This window comes from Cariama cristata, unplaced genomic scaffold (genome assembly GCF_000690535.1).
Source record: "Cariama cristata isolate BGI_N322 unplaced genomic scaffold, ASM69053v1 scaffold12415, whole genome shotgun sequence".
Taxonomy (NCBI): Eukaryota; Metazoa; Chordata; class Aves; order Cariamiformes; family Cariamidae; genus Cariama; species Cariama cristata.
In genome coordinates this window covers 16,427-37,674 of record NW_009619281.1, presented here as the reverse complement: position 1 = coordinate 37,674, position 21,248 = coordinate 16,427, and the positions used below count along the sequence as shown (strand labels likewise).

At 46.8% G+C, this 21,248-nt stretch overlaps 1 protein-coding gene across 1 annotated transcript; it reads left to right on the top strand.

Annotated features, from left to right (window-relative positions):
- Positions 1 to 6,117: 6,117 nt before the first annotated feature.
- On the top strand, positions 6,118 to 17,901 carry LOC104162461 (histamine N-methyltransferase A-like). The gene is made up of 8 exons (XM_009701189.1): positions 6,118 to 6,143; positions 8,504 to 8,565; positions 10,054 to 10,192; positions 11,861 to 11,913; positions 15,038 to 15,145; positions 15,253 to 15,383; positions 16,397 to 16,490; positions 17,546 to 17,901. Exons 1-8 carry the CDS (start codon positions 6,118 to 6,120, stop codon positions 17,899 to 17,901), a joined length of 969 nt encoding a protein of 322 aa, XP_009699491.1.
- The last annotated feature ends 3,347 nt before the right edge of the window (positions 17,902 to 21,248 follow it).

Here is a 21,248-nt window from a genome sequence, read left to right as displayed (position 1 = left end):
CCCGGTGCCCCTTCAGCCCTCGCCCCTGCAACCCTTCTACCCTCTCCCCCAGGAAAAGCAATTGCACTTCTGTTTCTTTTTAACGAAACGTAATAGTCAGTTTTTAGCAATCAATGGAGATGCAATTTAAAACACAAAACAGTCCCCCCACCCCACCCCGCTTCTATCCCCCAATCCTTCAAACACGTTGGTATGAACTGGTAGCATTATCTCCATGCTTTAAGCATATGGAATAGGAAAGACATTTCATCACTTAAATATTTGAATAGTGCTCCCAGTTTTCTGACTTTATGATATAAAATTATATTTCTGTCAGGGTATTTACCAGAGCCTTTTTTCTCAGACTCCCCAAGACACCTTGACACCCTCTCCCCACTCCCCACCAACCACTGAAAGTTTTCATGGAAATGCTTTTAAATTGATGCATTTTTGGACTTCTTTCAAAGCATGTTCTGTGTTTTGAACCCTGGAGTGCATGTTGGGTACTCCATCAGACCCCAGAAGCTGGAATTTTGCTGTTTGCTAGGAGAGTTTTTTCACCTTCACCTGACTCCAGGAGCTGGGAATTAATAAGAGCACCAAATACCCTGAAACTTAAGATAAAATAGTAAGAGTGGGTCCTCACTCCAGAAGCCCAAGGTGAATGAAGGTCAGAGCTGAAAATTAATGTGTAGCTGGAGCCCTCCTCACTCTTTACCCCCCACCCCCAGCATCGCCTATGCATTGCTTATGCCTGGATTCCCGCAGCCCATGGTATGGATCTGTGGAGTGCTTCTGCCCTAGAGAGCAGGGCTGATCCTGCCTACATCTCTGCCAAACCAATCTTTCTGATTTTCTCTCTCTTATTCGTAGGACAACTATAGATTTAAAAGGAGGAGGAAAAAAAAATTGTCCGCAGATTTGACTATTGAGCCTGAGCAAAATCTCCTGGCTTTTTTCCACAATAACCGTTCCAAACTATGGCCATTTTCCGAGATTACCGGTTTACTGAATAACTTTTTTTTCCCCACTATGTTCCGTATAAAGTACTTTTCCTTTCCACAGCCTATAAAGGAAGGCTAATCCGCAAACTGAAAGCCAAATCCTTCACTCTTCCCTCCGCCGAGTCTTGATGCAGAGAATAATATTCAGCAAGCAGTAATCGCGTTGTAACCGTTGCCTAAGGCCTGATTCCTACAGGATGAAAAGTCAGCGAGTGATAAGTTTCCAAATGACCTCTGTCAGCTCCTAAAAAGAAAAAGTAAAGACAACAACAGCCTGTATTAGCAGGAAAGGCCAGCTCAAGCACAACTAAACGGGGATCCAAGCGCAAGAGAACGATCAGAGCAGTGTCCTTGCATCCCCATCTAGTGGCTTTTGGTACAATAAATCTGTAGTCCCGTCCCTTTGGACATTTTCTTCTCTACCTGTTAATGCAATCTGCTAAATGATAGACAAGCACGCTGCTAAACTTGCATCAGAAGTGCTGGGCTGAGTCAAAGCTGTTAGATTTGAGGTATTTCTTCAGTTTTCAGCTTTCAAAGCGTGTTTTTTTCATCGCTGCTCACTCTGCGGCCAGAGCTGCTGGGCTCCAAAGGGGCTCGCTGCCACGCTCCGGGGGACCAATGGGCACGTTTGCTGCCTGGTGTAAGTACCGGGGTTGGAGAGATGGCAGAACTTACCACAAATAGAAAGGCACCAATAGCCCAGCTTTCAAAGAAATACTAATTTAGCTAAGGATATTCTTTTTAAGAGCAGGACAAACCAGAAAGATTCACAGGAGATCAGCCCAAACTTCTGAGAAAGGTGAGCATCCCCCCTTGGACTCGTATCCACTCTCCCACCATTTGCTCTCTCTGTTTACACAGAAAAGGACGACTCGTCATCTTATTTCCATTGTTGGCAAAAAAGAAATGTTCCAGTTTTGTAACAGATTTTTGTCTGGCAGAGTGTTCAGGTCTCTTCCCTTCGGAGGTGGTGCAGTGTCACGCATGCCGTGATGGCTGGGCTCAGCCTTGCTTTAAGACAAGGTAAGTAAACAGAATTTCAATTCTGTTCCTTCATTTCAGGTGCAATTGAAATGTTACCAGTAACATTAATAAATCAATGCTAATTTAGTGTTATCTGCTCTCTGAGCTCTTTACGACCCTTATGGGAGCTCAGCACCCACGGGTCTCTGGGTTTGCCAGCAGTTTACATCACCTTGCAACGTGCTGCGATTAGTCCAAACTGCCCAGCTGTAACTCCTGCACCTGCAACCTTCCTTGCTCTGTTACAGGCTGGTTGGTGAGCCCCACAGAACCACAGGAGCAGCGATTTAGCACACCAGCACCGCTGAGAAACCTCAACATAAAGCAAAGCTCCCGCGGCACCGAGCTCCCCTGGATGTACGCCATCCTCAGGCACCCCAGCCCTGTGATAGTCCGCTATCACAGCCTTGCCTCTTACCAAAATCTCCTGTCCCCTTTAGTCTATCCTCTTGAACCAGAAAAACTTCTTAGGGACCTGTCTCTGTGGCCTTAGTATTTGCACTGCTGACTTTGAGCTAGGGAAAAAAAAAATCTCTTTTGCTGATAATTCCCCACATCTCAGTAGAGTGGCGTTTGCAAATGCCCTGCTTTTGGAGCACTGTACCTGTCGGATGTGTTTAATCCTGCCGACGCTGTGCTTCCAGCGCACGCTATCAACAGCAGCACAGGTACAGCCAGGGAAATTTAAATTCTGAGCGTATTTTCCTAGCTGAAGACCTGTGAGCTCTTGAGGGTTAAAAGGCAAACGTTACCATACCTGTCTGTGCTCCCAGGTGTATTTTTTTATTTGAACGCTGCATGGTCTGTAGAGCAAAATCTGGTCTTGACCTTGAATCAAAGAGCCTTTTCTGGAGGCGGTCATGTTGGACTCTCCCTCTGCCCTTGCCTTAGCTCTATAATTACAACTACATGAGACATGACCTCTAGTCAAATAGTTTGGAAAAAGTGGTTTTAAAAGGTCTGGAAGAAGTGCACCAGCAGCCAGGCTTTAATAAAAAGGCAGGAAGGGCTGTGTTAAAAAAAAAATAAATAAAAATAATTGTTCTCCAGACCTAGATGCTTTGGTTTTTTTGGAGGTTGAATTGAAGCATGGCTGAAACAGCCAGGCCCAGCAGCAGTGAGTGTGATTGCCCTCAGGGAGGGACAGGTTCCACTTCTCCGATGCCATCTTTTTCAGTATTTATCAGAAGTTGTATTCTTTTTCCTACAGGAAAAAAAACCTATATACACATATAAAAACAATTACTTTTGCTTGAACTCCAAGATCTACTGCTGCCCAGGAGCTGTTAGACGTTTAATAGGATTCATGTAAACCAAAATTTCTTCCTTTAATGAGAAATCTTACCTTTAACTATCAGGAAAACGGGTGCTACAAAATTGCTGATTATCTTCCTGTCTACCAGAACTTGGTTAATGCAGAATAACATGTTTGCAGCAAATATTTCACTTAGGAGAGTATAGAAACTGCTGGCTATACCTTAGAAGATTTGTCTAGGAAACTGAAAATATCCAACAGATGAGAACACTTTCATTAAAAAAGGAAACACTGCTGCATAAGAAAATCAAAGTTAAGTTACGTGGGCCTTAATCAGCTGTTCTAGGTGGAGCCGGGAGGGTTTCAAGAAATAAACTGGTAGTGCCATGAGGAACTCTGTAAAAATGCCAAGGACCTTCCTGGCATTCGTCAGCCTAAAAGCTGATCGCTATTTAGAAGATAAATTCATTGAAATTAGATTTCCAAATACCCAGACTTTCCTGCCTGGAGGCACAGGTCTGAGGCTTGTCGTGGTGGGCTGATGGAGACGGAGCGTCAAGGGGGCTGGATGCTGTGGGTGATACCAGCCTCGGGCAGGCTCACCCTCGGGAAAAGGGAATGACCTATCTCTGCCGGGTCAACCCCAAACTGACCTCCACAGCCACCACGTGCGGGGAAAAACACTGTCGCTTTGTTTTTCTCGCACTGTGGCCCGGCTCTGGCTTTAGCCATCATCTCACTGATCAAAAAGCCCAGCTTTTTCGATTTGCACAAACCCCACGGTTCAGGGTGGCTTTAGTCACGAACTTGCCAGAACAGGGGGGAGCACAGCCTGCTGAGGGTACATCCTCCAAAGCCCCCCGCTGCCAACTGCAACGGGAGCGGGCAGCTGCCCACAATGTCCTGTTGTTTCCAGCACCAGGGGAACAAAGGCCGTTGTTGTAGGCTAACACGGCTTAGTTGTGGCATGTGCTTACACGGGCTGTTGGAGCTGGGGGGGGGACACAGGGGGGGACAGGGAAAGGTATCAACCCCCACTGGAGGTACAAGGAGGTTTCCAAGGGCTGTGCAGCTCCTGGATGCTGGAGGTTTCTCTACAGCTCCTGTTGTTCTGGGGAGGTACGGCTTTCTGCTGGGACCTGTGGGGTGTCCATCGCTGGTGGTGGCATTGGGGGGGGTGGAGGGGTGCCTGGGACAGAGCGGACGGCGTGGCTTAGCTGGGAGCAGGTGGAGGTGGCTGGGGGACACGAGGCAGCTGCGGCTGCAGTGTGTGGGGCTTGGCTGGGAAACACCGGGTACCATCCGCCGCTGCACGGTCGGTGTCTGGGGGCTGGCGTCTCTGGTGGAAATATTTAGGGATTGAAAGGGCCAATGTAAAATCACTGCCCGGGTGGTCAAACAGCACCAGGAGCCAAATCTGCATTTTAGAGCTAGCAAAGAGGTTCTGGGCTTTCCTCAGCTTTGATTTGGATATTTTGGTTAAGAGCAGTAATGTGAGCATCTCTAGCTTAACATGCTGCTGCGGACCTGCCTTGGAGTGGAGATAGACAGCTTAAATCCACTCGGAAGCCAAATCTAGTATAAACCAAGACAGGTCACTTGATGGTAAAGCATCCCCCACCCGCGAACACCATCCCTGGCCTCGGTGAGCCATGCGGGGCAGGCAGTGTTTTGGGGGAAGGATCTCAGCAAGGGAGGAGGTTTTATTTGTCATCTCCTAAATCTGTTCTGCCCGTTGCCTTCAGGGAAAGGGAGTGGAAAGGATCCTAATGCTGCGCTTTCCACCACTGGACCTCACTTGGAAATATAAAGTCTCTAAATCCTTTCTTTTTTACCTTTGTGTCATTAGGTTTCAGTCAAAAGGAGCATCAGTCTTGTGGATGCTGGTAGGAGAGAAGGGTGAATCCAGCTGCAGGGAGCACACAGGTTTTTCTGTGTTTGGAATAGCGACCACTGCACCTCCCGTTGTGCCGTCCCACCCGGGGTGACCTCCAGCCACCGCTGGCTCAGACAGCTCTCCCCCCAAAATCATTTCCTTGCTTTCTAATCCCTGCGGTTTGGCAAGCAGAGTGGGAGCAGACTGGGCTTGCTGCCCCCCACCCTGGCTGCCTGCCCCCCCAGTCCCCTTTGTGGGGCAGGGACAGAGGGTGCCAGGCTGCCCATGGGGTTGCAGTGCCCACTGGCAGGTACTGCCGTTATGCCCTATTTCCCCCTGAATCTGAGATAGAAAACTCATTTGCTCAGGTCTCTGGGCAGCTAGCGAGCCCCTCTTCTCTCCGGAGAAAGCAAGGATCTCCCAGCGCATCCCCAACATGCCCGTCCATCGGGCAGCAGCACAACGAGGATGCAGGAAAGCATCTCCTCCTCCCCAGGGCAGCAAGCACAAAGGAGAGGCAGGGTTCAAAGCAAATTAAAAAGTGGATGGAAATGGTCCCCAGGTCTGCCTAGTGCCGGCTGACACCCCTCAGCCACTTCCACTCAGGTTTTAGAGGTTTGGAAGTCTCAATCTGTCCCTTTATTTTTTTTTTTCCCCTTCCCTTAAAACCAGCGCAGCTCCCATGCGATGAGGACAGCCCTGCAGACTTCAGGCCTTGTGCATCCCTCGCCCCAGCCCCTCGCTCCTTCCCTGAGGAGCTCGGGTTTCCTCTTCTCACTCCAGTGACGCTGCCTGTCCCGACAGCCGCTTGGCAGAGCCGCGACCACACACCGGGGTCACCGCCGGCGTCGCCGTGGGTTGAGCAGCCGGTGCGGAGCGGGACGGCAGGTGGACATGCTAACGTAGGGGCCAGGCGCCTGGCTAACCCCCAGACCCGTGCTCGGCTGCCGTGTCCCGGCACGGCACCTGCCTCGACCATGGACCCAGCCCCGGAGATGAAGAGGTACGTGGATTTTGGAAGGGAGTGAGGGTACGTGTTTCCCCTCCATCCGGCTGGGTCCCTGTGTCACAGATGGATGCCTGTGAGGTGGGAGTTAGCAGCAGATGTGTCCGTGTCCTGGGAGGGATGGGGGCTAAGCTAGCCTTTGTGAGGAGACCTTTAGCCTCTTAGCAACCTAAATTTAGGTCTAATGAAATTATGAGTTATGAAGATGTTCTTGCAATTTGTGTTGCTAGAAACATCTTGAATTTAATGACTTTTTCAGCCTAAAAGTGCTGCATCACTTAAAGTGACACTGTGAATTCCCTCTGCGCCCTGCACCTGCAGTCCGTAACGCAACCTGCTCAGTTCACGGAGGGGGAGAGGTTTAACCCCGCTACTGCTGAGCTCCGACTTAGCCAGGAGCCAGGGCAGGACCAGCTGCCCACGAGCATCCCACTCCCTGGCAGTCACTGCTTCGGTCCTGCTATCGGGTATCGGAGTCCTGGGATCGGCAGCACCAGCCCAAAGTATTGCACTCAGTTTTCAGATCTGGGTTAGCTTTTAAGCCAAATTTTAGAGGAAGTCCATTTGTTCCTAGCGATAATTAAGCCTGTTTCACCTTCCCGGCAACAAGTTTTAATCAATCTTAGAAACCCTCCCTGGAGAGAAATGGCAAAAGTCTTGGTGGACGAGTTATCTTGGCATCATCTGTCCTGGTGAATACTTGTGCTGCGGTCTGTTCAGGTCACCTGGCAGGTCTCCTGGGATGGCTGGAAACATTTGACCGGTCAGAAATGGAGTTCATGTCCTGGGACCCTGAGAGTTGTTCCTCTCTGCACAGGGGAAGCCATGCTACCCCTCGGAATTTTAGTGGGAGATTTATTCTGAAAACCATCTTGCTCAGTTCAGCCAGCTGAGAGGACAAAATAGTCCTCTGTTTTGACAGGCAATGATGGAAGAGGTCAGTCAGAGGGTTGAGTGGTAACTGGAGGGACTGGCCTGCAGCCAAGCTGGAGCTTACGGAGGTGGGCTGAGTTCAGGCTTGTCATTGCTGGACTTCTGTGAGGTCTTTTCTGGGGAGAGGTGAGGTCAAGGTGGTGGAACCGAGACCTTTGACGTGCCTCATGGCAGTCAGATACCTGACTTTGGCAGTGAACTCGGATGAAAGCAACTGGTCTTGCAGGACTCTGGCAGCGCTCCAGTGCCTCCGAAACCTCTGGGACATCTTAGTCTTTTCTTACCTTCATCAACCAATGCAGTGCGTTATTTGCACAGGTGGCCACATCCTTGCTGCTTGCTAGCACAGTCATGACATATTTGTATCTCAAAGCCCCCACTACAAGACTCCCATCTTTCTTTTCGACCTCCTGACTGTTTTTTTATTTATGTGGGAGTTTTTTTCCCTGGCAGAGGGGACTCAGGGGCTGCTTACTGCTATTGCAGACTGCTTGTCATGAAGCATTTTCTAACAGCAAAGCTTTGGGAGCAGCAATGTGTCTGAATCCAGGTTATACAGGAATATCACCCCTAAGTCTTGCTGTGCACCTCAATATTGAAATGTGGTTACCCAGAAGATGACTATTCTCCTTGCATACATAGCCTCACCCAACACTTTCTTTGCAGAAGTGAAGTCCTTGCTCCAATTTAATTTCATCCCTTCCTTTTGCTAGTGGCACCTCATCCCTGGTTTATAGATGAGGCACGTTGTCAAAGGGAAATGAAGATGTGACTTCATTGCTGGAAGTCTTCACACAAAAGGACTAAACTAAGAATGAAAACATGTGACTGAATGAAAACATTTATGGTCAAATAATCTCTTTGACTTTTGCCCTTTGAGTCCTGTACATTCCACAAGTTACCCAAAGTAAGAGGAAAATCTGAAGTTAAAAAAAAAAAAAACAAAACCAAAAAAACCCAAAAAAACAAAAAACCAAACAACAGAAGGGTCCCTGAAACATTGGGCCAAGCAGATCTTTTAGCACTTCAGATGCTGAAGCTCACTATAGACTTTTCCTAATTTCACTGCTATTTCTTCTACTCCATTCATGATTAAAAGTTTCACAGGGTGTGTAATATCGGTTAGTCTAACGCCTTCCATCGTATTGGCTGGTTAAAGGTTCTTCAGAGGTAGGAGAATCTTCCACAGCACATCTCAGACAAGCACTGGTGGAGGTGGCCAGTCCGTTGCTGATACTTACAGGTGGCCAGCTAACCAAGAGGCTTTGGCTTTCTTTAGTCTAGTAAAAGAGAACAAATAGCATTGATTATCAGGTGAGGAAAATTCGTTCTGGAGCATCTTCCTTTTGTTCTGCATTTTCAATGCAGCTTCAAAAAAGCATACAGGTTCTTCAAATAACTGAAGTGCTATACTTTCCTTACAGGAATAGGTTCCCCAGCATGAACTTTGAAGCAGAGATTCTGACAGCTCCACACGATAATTCAGGTATTTGGGAGAAAAAAAAAAAAAAAAAAAAGGAGATTAAAGTAAAATGCCCACTCAGCTTACTATTACTACAAACATGTTTTAATTCTTTTGGAGTTAGACAGTTTAAATAAAAAAAAAAGAAAAGAAAAAAAAAAGAAAGAGGATGCTAAACTGACTACTGACTGCAATTCAGGTGATTTCAGGTTTATGTTAGGGTATAGTTCAAGGTGTTGAGGATAGATGTTGGTATCTTTACCTCCAGTAGGGCTGGACATAAGATCTCCATACATACCTACCAGAAACATAGCTGCCAATGATGTATGGTTTTGGAAACAGCACAGGCATTCAATTTAAGATTGCACTTAACTCCTATATGAGACATACATAGTTTTCTTACTCATGGCAACTAAAAGCAAATGATAAGTAAGCAGCTCCTCAGAAGGCAAAAACGAGGATGAAGATATTCTGCTGAGTCCTGTCTTTCATCCTCATTTTGTTTAGGAGGAAAAGCTGATTTTTTTTTCCTGTTGAATGCTACCTTTCCAATGCTGATCTCACACATTGAGGCTGGCACTATGACTGCCTTCCTACTACAGCCCTCTGTCTGAGACAGACCCCAGGGCCAGTACTCAGCTGCATGCCATCTTCTCATGAGCCCCAAGTCTTAGTCTTACTGCTGCTCCTCAGACCCAAGCAGTTGGCCAGAGCTTGTGCCCTGGCAGCAGCACTGTCTTTAGGATGAGACAGCAGGAAAGTGAGTTTTTGCAATAATTGCTTGCAACCCCTTGAGTAGCCCTGGGTGTTTGTTCAGAGCTAGAAATCTTGGCCTCAGCCACCTGCGTTTGAGCATGAGCCCATTCAGATGAAATGCTTTAGCTATCAGTTGCCCTCCTGGCCATGAGCTGCAGTTCCCAGCAGGGAATTCACCTCTCCAGCAGTGCATTGCAGTTCCGTGCTGGCAAAAGTCGGAAATGATGTGCACGAGGTTGACTATTTTTGCTTCAGCTGCAGGTGGCAGTTTTTGTGTTGCATCACCTCTAATAACAGCTGGCGAGCTCGGTTACACCGTCCAGTATGTGTGCGAGCGATGGCCCCTCCAGGTTTGGACCTGCTGTGCAATTCCCTTCACCTTCTTGCCTTGAGTCTTCCAGAAAAACACTCCAGTTACCTCCCTTTCTGCAAACATACTACTCCATATCTGGCTAGGCATTTTGGAGGTATTTTCCTCAGGCTGACCTGTAGTAATGAGGCACTTAACAAGTATACTGATGTCAAAGGGCATCTGAGAATAATTTTCAAACCCTGAGTGTGAAGAGGTTGGAAAGTGTTCGCATGAGCCCACTTGCATGGACGACTCCTGGGCCATGCGTCCTCCCGTACCATCTTCCCAAATCTCTGGCTTCTGTTGGGCTGGGTTGGGTTTCATTTCTTCCATGAGATGAGTGCTTTGATCCTTCGTTTGCCTTGAAACCACTAACACCCAATGCGTATTTGTTTTTTTTCAAGAGCTATATGTAATCCCTTCCATGAGAAGTCTCACGGCTGAGGAGTATGTAGAGGCCTTTAAGTCATTTTTGGATCATTCAACAGAGCACCAGTGCATGGATGAGTTCAATAAGGAAGAAATGCCCAACATCGTGGCTGGGTAAGGAGCGCTTCCACGAAGGTGGGAAAGCCATCTGTTATCCTGGGAGGGCAACCTGCACACAAGGGTCAGCAAACATGTTTAAGGATTTTCTGGGGCACAAATGAACTTTTAATGCTTTTCAATTTTAACTCCCTTAATAGTGGTCTTTAGAATATTTTGTCTAATGACTCCAGAACATGTGTTATTTCAATTAATACACTGTGCTGCCTCTCAGCTTATGTTAAGGAAAGAATTAAGACGTCATTTTCATGTCCATCTCTTTTCATTAGCTGATTTTCCAAGGATTAAAGTTTGTTTGTTTGTTTGTTTTTTCAAAAGAAAGCTCTCTTGTGCTCTCTCCCTGCTTTTGGGTCTTCATCACACATCAATCCAAACAGAAACACATCTCTAATTCTCTTGTAGTGACTAATTCTTGGTTTTCTCAATCCCTTAAGACCTCCTTATTTCTATCCTAAGTCGATTTGCATTGCTTAAGTACCAAATAATAATCAGTTTTGTGAAGTATTGATGTAATATATTAAGACCGGATGACTGCAGATAGTTTTAGAAACAGCCTAGATCCAAACTGCAAGAAAGCCCTTTCAAGTTTGGGTAATATTTGGTTGTTAAGAAACTGTATTCTCTATTGAGAAAAAAATTTCGGCAGGCAAAATTTTGTTCTCCAGATCAGATATATATTAAAAATAAGCAATAAAATAATACTTAAAAAATGATTTGTATTGGAAAATTCTAATCAAAAAATTTATTTATGTGAATTTTAAGTGATGCAAAACACTGCGGCTTCCTATGATGCTGATTGTGCGTCTGTCAAAGGATCTTGACCTTCATTAGGGCTGAGGCTTCTTGACTAGCTCACACTCTCCAGGATTTACTACTCATTCCCATCTTGTTGAATCATTGCTGTGGTGTCTTCTGAGATTGTGTAAGGGAAACTCAATCCCCCTGCACAGTCCATGCCCAAGAGCAGAATAAGGCCATAAAGCATGTCAGAGCAGTGAGGCACCTGGAGCCCAGGCTCCTCGTCCGCGAGCCAGGATGTTATTAAATATTCTGCTAGGAACCTCTTGGTTGGGTTTTTTTTTGTCTTTTCAAAAGTCATTTTTCTAAGACAAAAATCATTGAAGATTCTGACCTTCCCTCCCAATTTCAAACCAAGATTAATGTTGAAAAGAGGATTTGCAGTCACCTAGTTAGCCTGATTTTTTTACTTTTTCTAGGCATTTATAGCCAGTATTGGAAAACCAAACTTGTCTCCTGAGGGTGCAGAGGTTTTGCCCTGGCTCACCTTGTCCCTGCATCCCCAGCAGTGCCCATCCCAGCCAGGCACAGCCCCGCTACCCCCGAAGGGAACCCTTTGCCCTGGGGTTCCCCGAGGACTTTTTGCATGGTGCCAGCCACAGCTTGAAGAAAACTCTCTGGCAAAGGATGAGAAACACTATAGCCTGATGCCAACTGTACTTTGACATATGAGCTTGCTAATACGGGGCTGGCTCCCACCACGCAGCTGGTTATAGCTGGGCTCCAAAGGGATGCTCAAATTTCTATCCCAGTTCACGTGGCAAACACTGAAAATTTCCGGGCCAGTATGGTATCCAAGATATTTAGAATTAAAACATGAAGTCGTGTGACATAGTGTGGTTAAGCAATGTGTACTTATAATTTCAGTCTCGGCAATGGAAAATCAACTATAAATGTTCTGGGAGTTGGAAGCGGCACAGGTAAGGAGCTTAGCAGCTGGTGCTGGGGGATGGGGGGTCCCTATGGGTAGCAGAAAGTGAAATTTTGAGCAATGGGGATAAGTACTCAGGTGTTAATAACAGTGTTTCTCATTGAAGCAGAGAACGGCAAAAGAGAGTGCGGAGCCAGGAGGAGAGCGATGCTCCCTTCCGTCCTTCCTTCCCCATCACCCTTCTGAAACGCTGTTGCTCAAATCTTTCTGAGAAGTGAGATGAGTGTCATGCGTTTAGCTTAGTCCCTGCCTCTTGATGATGCTCACCTGACTTTAAATGTCTCAAAGCAAGGACTCCTGCTCTGGGATAGGTATGAGAGCATCTTCAAACCTCATCAGGGAGAATTAGAGACATCTGAGAGATTTGTTCCATCCAAAGTCCTGTCTCAGGCCATCCCACCTGAAGGGATCTCTCTTTTTGCTGTGCTTTTACGGATCCCAGAGGCCAAAGCTGGAGCAGACCAGGTGATGCAAAACCAGCTGGCCACAACCATTAGCACAGGGCTACATCAGCTTTTTCAAGACATGTTTCTTTGTTACTACTATGTTTTTATCTAGTGATAAGTAGGGTTTAACTGCAAATGATATTTCCCCCTAGAGAGAAACCCATCTTTTGGAAAAATAGCTTTAATGCTGTTCTAAATGCATTTGTGTTTTAAAAAAAAAGAAAAAGTGATGAAACATCGAACTTGGCTCCTAGGGAAACTGGAGAAAATAAAAAGTAGAGAAAAGAAGTGGCAGTTTGATTTGTCAGAGCTTGCTTTTGCTTTAAAAAGTATTTTCAGCTGAATTTTAAGTATTTTTCTCACTTTTTTTGCTGGTGTTCCTGAGTAAGAGAAAAATAGCATTGAATTGTTTTCCCCAATTGGGAATATGTTGGAGCATATGAGAAAGCAAGAGGGAAAAAATCATTCGATTCTCAATTACACTCTATTTTCATTAAGTAATATGAAACCGAAATACTGACTCCAAGAAAACACAATGGAAAAATGAACTCTTTGCAGCATCCTCATGTTCCCTTATTTCCTCTTCAGAAGGTGTTTTAATGGAAAAGTAAAAACTCTAACATTCCCTGGGTTTCCTGGGTAACTGCCCCTGACAGACGATGGGACAGGGGTACAGACTCGCACCCCTTCAGCTCACCCACGGCTGCAAGAGCTGAACTTCTGTGGGCCGGGCAGGGAGCGAGCTAGGATGGCATTGAGCAAAAGGTTATATCTGATCCCTGACCTTTCCAGGCTCGGACTCTGATTTCACAGAGCCTCCAGAATTAGTTTAGTTGATGAAAATATTAATGGGGGTTAGTGGCCAACTCCACATCCTAAAAGACTGTTGTCCGGTCCAGATCACATTTTCTCATTCACCCCATGTTTTCCGGTGACTGGTTTAACTATCTCGGCCGTAACCACCCAGTTCGTGCCAGCATGGGCTGCTGTTTGCAGAGGGGTTTCACTCCCGTTTCAGCCTCCCCGTGGTTAGTGCTGAAGGGTTGCTACTGGCAGGGCAAGCTGGCACAGAGAAATTCCTGCTCTGAAGCATAGTATTTTACCACTTGCTTTTGCGGACACCCCGATTGAGGACGTTATTACCTGTTCTTGCAAAGAAAGGATTAGGGCATTTTACAGATACAGAGTTAAAAAAAAAACACCACACACAAAAAAACCAAACAAAAAACCCCTCAGCTTTTTAAGATACCCATTTGCTGTCAATATATACCCATTTGCCCCCATCAGGGGCTCCAGGGCATGGGGCAGCGATGCTCTGCCTTCTGCCTGCCCTGAGCCTGCCGGGAGCCCACGTCAGCACCTCTAATTGCTGGTACTCCCTACCCCAGGCACACACGGACTGGCATCTAGGCTTGTCTAAATTGCTTGCTATAGGGATCTTCCTTCCTGTCAGCAATATTGGTCCATGCACCCACCTTCAACGGATGCAGCCGCAGCCTCTGTGCCCTTGGGCCAGCCCTGCACCACTGCCACTGCATTCCTCAGGGGTCTTGTGTATTTTTTCTCCAATTTCAAAAGACTCATCCTTCCTTGGATGTCCCTGTAGTGCTGGCATGGCTATTTCCCTCCTTGAATTCTATTTACTGCAACACTTGTCAAAGATGACGACTTTTCTCATAGCTGGTACATCAGCTGAAAGGCTAGGGAAGATGCAGTATCTTGTATCAAGACCTCTGTGTGTGACATTTGCAAGGGCAGGACTATTTTTAGGCCCCACCGTCAGCTACAGACAGAATTCTTGCAGAGGTCCACTCAAGGTGGTCACCTCTGCTATTTGTTTCCGTAGTCCCAGATGAACCAGATGGACTTTGTACACTTGGTGTACCGTGACCTTTCTGGGATGAAACAAGGCGTGACCTGCATCACCTCAAAAGAGGGTAGAAATTTCCTAGAACAGAAGGACAGACTGCCACTTGCTCCTCCAGAGCTTATAGAGCAACAGAGGAGCACCAACAGCTAAATTTGCAGGGCCCCTACACACAAATATGTGAGCCTCTATGTGCAACTCCAAGATAACCAGTTAGTTGATGCCCAGAGCTGAGACCATGTGGCCGGTCCCCACAGAGGGAAGATCCAGGGTACTGCACATCAGTGGCTCTTTCCTCTTGCCATGCAGTTCCCCGGGTCTCGGAGCTGTGTCCCGCCAGCGGCAGCGCAGCCATCACCTCCCTGCGGCAGTGCCAAAGGCATGGACCACCCTGTGCCACACTAAAAGTTCCACAGCTGTGCCGACTGCCTCCTTGCACCCATTCAAGCTTTGTGTTTTTCTTGAAAACTTAATGCTTCCTGGTTGTTTTTTTAAACATTGATCTTTGATTATTTTGACTTGTTTGTCCCATGACCCAGAGCATTGCCATTGACAGGGTTCTGCGCTGTTGCTTATCTCTTCCTTGTTCTTGGTCTTATCTGTAACGATATGTTACCTTGAGCGGTGAGATGTCATGGTAAGACTATCACTGGGTTAGATGCCACCGTGCAAGCCACAAGGTAGAAAGTGCCTCGCTTCTGCTTGGGGGATTGCCTGACAGCAGAGGTGGTGTGTGCCCCGGCATCCTTTCATCACATTTAGGTATTTTTTAAAGTAATGGATTTGTGTTTGTTGAATAGGTGAGCAGGATTTGCAAATGATCAGGATACTGCAGGCTGTGCACCCAGGGGTTCTTATTAACAACGAAATCGTAGAGCCCAACCCACAGCACGTGGCAGCTTACAAAGGTAAGGCTACACCTGCTGCCTCGGGTATAGCGAGGACTGTCGATTTGAACGGTGAGTTTTTCTGCTGTTTTGTGAAATTTGTGTTTTCCTTCTGCTTTTTAAAACAGAGTTGGTGAATCAAGCTGCAGATCTGCAGAACGTGTCTTTTACTTGGCACCAGCTCAATTCCTCGGAGTATGAACAACAGGTGAAAGAGAAAGGCACACAGAAGAAATTTGACTTCATCCATATGATCCAGGTAATGGAGTATTGCTTTAATACAGGAGTATTAGCTTTAACTACTCCCTTCGTTTCTGCTGTATGCATGGTCAGGGGGACCAGAGCTGAGCACAGTTCTCCCATGAGCAATAACTTCTGCAGCAGCTCTACAAACACCAAACCTCATTCCCTATCCACCCTGGTCTTGGTCTCTGGTTTGTACTGGTTTAACTGTGTATGATGGGTAATAAAACAGGACAAGTCTCGGGCCATCACACCTCACATGGAGACCAATGATTATGCTTTGCTGCAAAAAAAAAAACTTGAATTTTTTGCCTTATCAGAGTAGTTTGGATGACACTGAAGGGAAAGGTTAGTGAATGAACACCTGTGTCAGGTTTTGGGTCAGAAATTATGCTGCTCTGTCTCTGATACTGATGACAGTGATGTTGTATGTGCCAATCATATTGTGTAAAAAATCTGTTATTTTCTTGCTTTAGCAGCTTTTATTTCATTTGAGCTGATTTCACAACCAGAAAGCGTTTCAGGGGTTGGATGGCTGGGTCAAGGACTAAGTTACAAGTCCTGAGGGCAGCCTTTGAGATAAGCTCTGCTTTGTCCTAGTGGAAATTCCTCAGTGTCTGGAAGAGATCCAGCCTGCCCACAGCTCAGATGTGGCCGAGAAATGCCCCTGGTGACAAGGACCATCCACAGAAACCAGGGGACTCCCCTCTGCACATATTTTCCAACCACAAAACTTCATGGGGCTTGAAGGGCAGCGATGGGCAGTCAGCATCTGGCTGGTGGCCGAGGCTGAGGAGAAGGTCCCTGGGTCTGACCCCAGGCTGTTGGTGATGCTCACTCCTGTGGGGCATCCCGAAACGTGCGTGCTGAGTCAGGACAAGCTGCGAAACAACCGGGAAGTAATTTAAAACAACTTAAAACTTCAAACAAACTTAAACTTCAAACAATCAGAGAAGGGGTTTAAGCCTTTGAAGGGCCATTGCACTGTGGAGGGGGAATAATGGCTGTGTGTAACTCTGTCACTTCTAGATGCTGTACCGCGTGGAGGATATTCCCAATACTATCAAGTTCTTCCACAGCTGCCTCGACCGTCATGGTAAACTCCTGATCATAATTTTGTCGGGTAAGAGGCACCTTTTATTTTTTGCTTCATTGCTGGTGTTTTGAAGGGCTTTGAAGTTTGAGCGCCACACATATTTGTCTTCAGATTTCAGTAGCACTTATTCTATAGTAATTAAATAAAACAAATGCTGTATTTCATAGGGAGCATGCAATCTTGGGCTTAGCTTCTCGGACTTCAAAGTCTGACGGGACCACTTAGGAGTAGTCTTTGTGCTCTTCTTCCCTGCTTATGAAGTAGATGAATTGCTCCGTACCTCAAAGCTGTGAAACTGCTGGCTAGAGAGAAGTGTGGCTATCCATGAATGAGAGTCAGTCCTTCTTCGTGGTGAAATCAGCACTGTAAAAACACAACCTGAGCTCTGGGAGGACCCATCTTTGGGGCTTTTCCCTCCGCACAGCAATGGCCCAGATCCCAGCAGGACAATGGGCGCTGCCAAGAGCTGCAGGCTTTATGGCAAGACAGGAAAAAGAGGCACTGACAACATCACGGCGCTTATTAAAACAAACAAACAAAAGAGTGTTATTTCCAGTGTGCCATTCATGAACCCTGGGCTCACGGTGTGGTGGATAAAGCACACTTCCCCATATTTGCCATTAAAACTCCCACTCACATTGCCGGTAGGCTGTTTCTCTTGCTAGTTGGGACTGGCTTTTTCAGGTATGTATTTTTTGACGTGCACTTAAAGTTTGATGTATAAAAACATCTGCACTATTCTAGCTAAGGGGCACTTAATAGGTAGCCTGCAGGTGCAGGCTCAGTGCATCGGTACCTCTGGGTGTGCTCCTCCTGGGCAAATCCAGCGCCAAAGACCATCTCCTAGGAGTTTACTTTAAACAAGAGAGTTTTGGAAGGAGGGCTGAGGGAGATCACAGTTTTACCGCTCTCCAGGCCAGGAGCTTTATAAGTGGACTCAAGTAAAGGAAAAGCTCTTCTCCTCCTCCTGGCAAGGTCTGGGCCAGCAGCGAGGGAGCATTTAAAACTCATTTAGTAGTTGCCTTAGCTGGTGCTTGACTGCCTTGGCCATGCAAAAGTAACCTTCCCTTCTGCTCTGGCAGACAGCAGCGGCTGGGCCAGCTTATGGAAGAAGTACAGACACTGCTTGCCTTCCACCGACAGCGGCCACTACATCACCTCCAATGGCATCACGGATGTTTTGAAGAGACTTGGTGTTGAATACCGTGTTTACGAGTTCCCGTCAGGCTGGGATATCACCAAGTGCTTTATCGAGGGGGACCCGGTTGGAGGCCACATGATGGATTTCCTGACAGGGACAAAAAACTTCCTGGGCACGGCCCCCGCGGGTCTGCGGCAGCGGCTGCAGGATGCTCTCTGCCAGCCCGAGTGCAGCAGCAAAAAGGATGGGAGGATCATCTTCAGCAACAACTTGAGTATGATTGTGGTTGAATCCTAGAGTCCGGACCAACTGCAGATAGGCTAGGGTGGGTATGAGGGTAATGCAGTCGCAGAAGGGCACAGCATAGAAAGAAGGCAACTTGCAAGCCAGAAGACAAGAAAGTGGGACTCAGCTGCAGCCTCCCATTCCCAGCCAGGGTTGACGGAGCCACCTGCAACACCAGGGATGAGCTCTTTGTCCTGCTGAGGTCAATGGGGCCAAGATTTCACCCTGGCTATTTAGTCCAGCCCTAGAAGAACATTTTCTAGAAACTAAAGAGCTCCATCTCACTATAAGCCTACACGGACTTGTTTTTTAACAGTGTGCATCCTGTCTGTGCTTTTGATGCTGGGATTTCCACTTTTCTGTATAGCCAGCATGTTTACATACCTAAAGATGTGTCTATATGACCAGGTGCTGATTTGCAGCCGGGAGGAGGATGCAGCTCTTGTGCTGGCTGCGTACAGACCCACTGCTTCCAGCTGCACCAGGACAAAACCAGCAAGGTGTCCCCACTGCTTTGCACCCAAGTAATGTGCCCCACTGCGCCCAGACCTGAGCTGTAAGTTGCTCTGCACTAGGCTGTTTCACATGGGTTTATCGATGTAGGTAATTACTGCCCCAAGCGTCTCAGCATCTTGCAATATAGACAGGTCTTAAAAATCTATCAGCCTTTTAGTTTGGAGAATTTTGTGGATCCCAGAATGATACTTGCCCTGTGCTCTTTCAGGCAGATATTAATTTTGCTACTTTCTTACTACTGTTTTTCTCCATATAAAATAAAAGCAATCTTAAACCAGAAAAGTCTCATCTTGTTCTGCACATGTGGGCTTAGAGAAAATGAAGAGCAAAGAGGTTATTTAGTTAAAACCAAAAAAGAATGCAGAATACCATTTTATGGAAGCATTAAGAGTTTCTTGCAAGTGAGAAAGACAATGTGGAAGAGCCAGGGGAGAGCTTAAGAGTTTCTTGCAAGTGAGAAAGACAACGTGGAAGAGCTGGAGGAGAGATGCAGCTTGGATCACTCGAAGCATCGTCGCTGCAGCACAGCAAAACAGCACCTACATTACTTAAATATAATGTATGTGGTTAGGATGTTAATATAGGTAAGTTAGGACTATTTCCATAGGGTCCTGAGTTGTTCAAAGGGCTGAAGGAGGTGCTGCCAGGGCAGCTGGCTCTAACGGCAGATGCTGCACAGGATGCTCGTGGGGTTTGGCACTGCATTTAGCACCGTGGTGCTGTGCAGACCTTGGACTGAGCACGTGGAGGGAAAGCTGCCTGCAGTCCCACCGGCTTCATTGCAAACAGCCCTCAGGGTAGGAAGCACCAGCTTAGATGGAAAATACCTATGGGCACAGAGCTCACCTCTATAAACTGATTTTTCCATGCTTAAACTGGAAAGCAAACAGCCCTCAGGGTAGGAAGCACCAGCTCAGGAAAATACCTATGGGCACAGAGCCCACCTGTATAAACTGATTTTTCCATGCTTAAGCTGGAAAGTGCAGGCCTGTGTGCACCTGAACGGCCTCAGTTACCACTACCTTATTGATGCCTGGTATTGATCAAAAGACTTGTTCTAACATCACGAACATGTGGGTGGCCACATTGGCTTGCAAAATGTTAGATATCATTGTCACCCAGAGTCCTGCTGATCCCACTAAACCTACCCCTCAGCCCCGTCTGTCTGCCCGGACGCACTCGCTGCCGGCGGTAGCAGCACTCCCATCTGAAAGGCGATGTCAGCTCATACAGACATTGCGGTTCCACTTTGTCCTTTGGGTTTTTTTGTTTGTTTTTATTTTTTTAAGTTTTGGTTCAGTTTTTTTCATATTTTTTTGAAACGCAGCCATTTCCCCGAAACTACTACAAGGAAAAGAATAGAAAAGCAATGGGAAAACGATAGCGGAGCATCATCTCTCTGGCAGGACTGCGGCACCCTGATCTGTAAGTACTGTTGCTGTCAGTCTAAGAAACATCAGTCAAGGCTGGACAGCCTCCTCCAGAGTACTCCATATCTATGCACAAGCTTTTTGGTTTGATCCATTTTATTTTTTAGTCTGTAAGTACCTATCTCCTTTGCTTGTGCTCGCTCACAGAACTGGGCATGTGTGTACAGTTGGGCTGTACAGGCTTTAAGCACTGCTCCTGTCAATGTTCTCCTTCCACTATTAATTTCCATGGTTTATTTCCAAGTGTTAGTGATGTCGCTGTCTCTGCCTGGTAGATTAAGAGGGAAAAAAATAAACAAAAAAACCAGACTTGCTTTTTAAGCTCCAAAGAACCATCTACCTGTTAGCGTTTGCAGAAATTTGGAACAGTCCAGATTCCCCCAGATCTTCCCCAACCCAAGAGGTTTTCACCCCTCCTTGGACTTTCCTGAGCAGATAGATAGACACGGTTCCAATAAGCAGACATTCGGCAAAAGCTGTCAGCACAAAATTTACCCACACCGTTGTAAATCAATGTGCAAATGCTCAAAAGAAAAGGAGCACTTGAAAGCAGACTGTTTAGTGACAGCCTCAGGAGCTGAAACAGAGCACTAAAAACTTAATGCTTAATGCTTTAGCTGTAATTTTTCTTTTACTTCTTGAAAAGCAAGTCATTTAACAACGACTCTGCCTGTACACCTGGAATAAATACTATCCTAAGTGTCTGTTGCACTTCTTATTTATATATTTATTCTTGGCTGAATATGTTATTTAATAACTATTTGTTGTGCTTTTTCAAATCCACTTTCCTCGCACACAGGCTGTCGGCCTTGCGCTTTCCCAGCAGCGGGAATGCCGGAGCGTGGTTGGGTCTGTGCTGCCACGAGAGGGCTGCAGCAGCCAGCCCGTTAAATCCGCCTCCCAAAACGCCTGAGATGCTGAGCTGAAGAAACGGAGTTCAGGGAGCCGGGATGACACATGGAGCAGTGCCTCAGCTCAGCTTTCGTTGCTGGGTCATCGCATCCTGATTCCAGCTGTTGGGGACCACGTTTTTTTTTTTTTCTTTTTCTACTGCAGAGTCATGGTGTTGATGATGGGCTCCTGCTTATAGAAAAGTCATGATTGCACAGCACAGGTGCTAATAAGGGCTGCACAAAATTTGGTCTTGGGTTGGTTTCGGGTTCCCTCCCCCCCCGACTTGACGGCTGAATTGCTGCAGCTTGGCTGCCTCTCAAGCACAGGTCTGCAGACAGCTAACCAAGTTCCGCGGCTGACCAGGGGAGGAAAACACAAGGAAGGGGATGTCAGGAGTAAAAGGTTGCTCCTGCTTTAGCTTAGAGCCAGATTAACTTTGCTAACCTCAGTCTAGGATGAGCCTTACTCTGCAATGAGCTTCAGAGCAGTTCCCATCGCCGCAGTTAGTGAGGGGCAGGT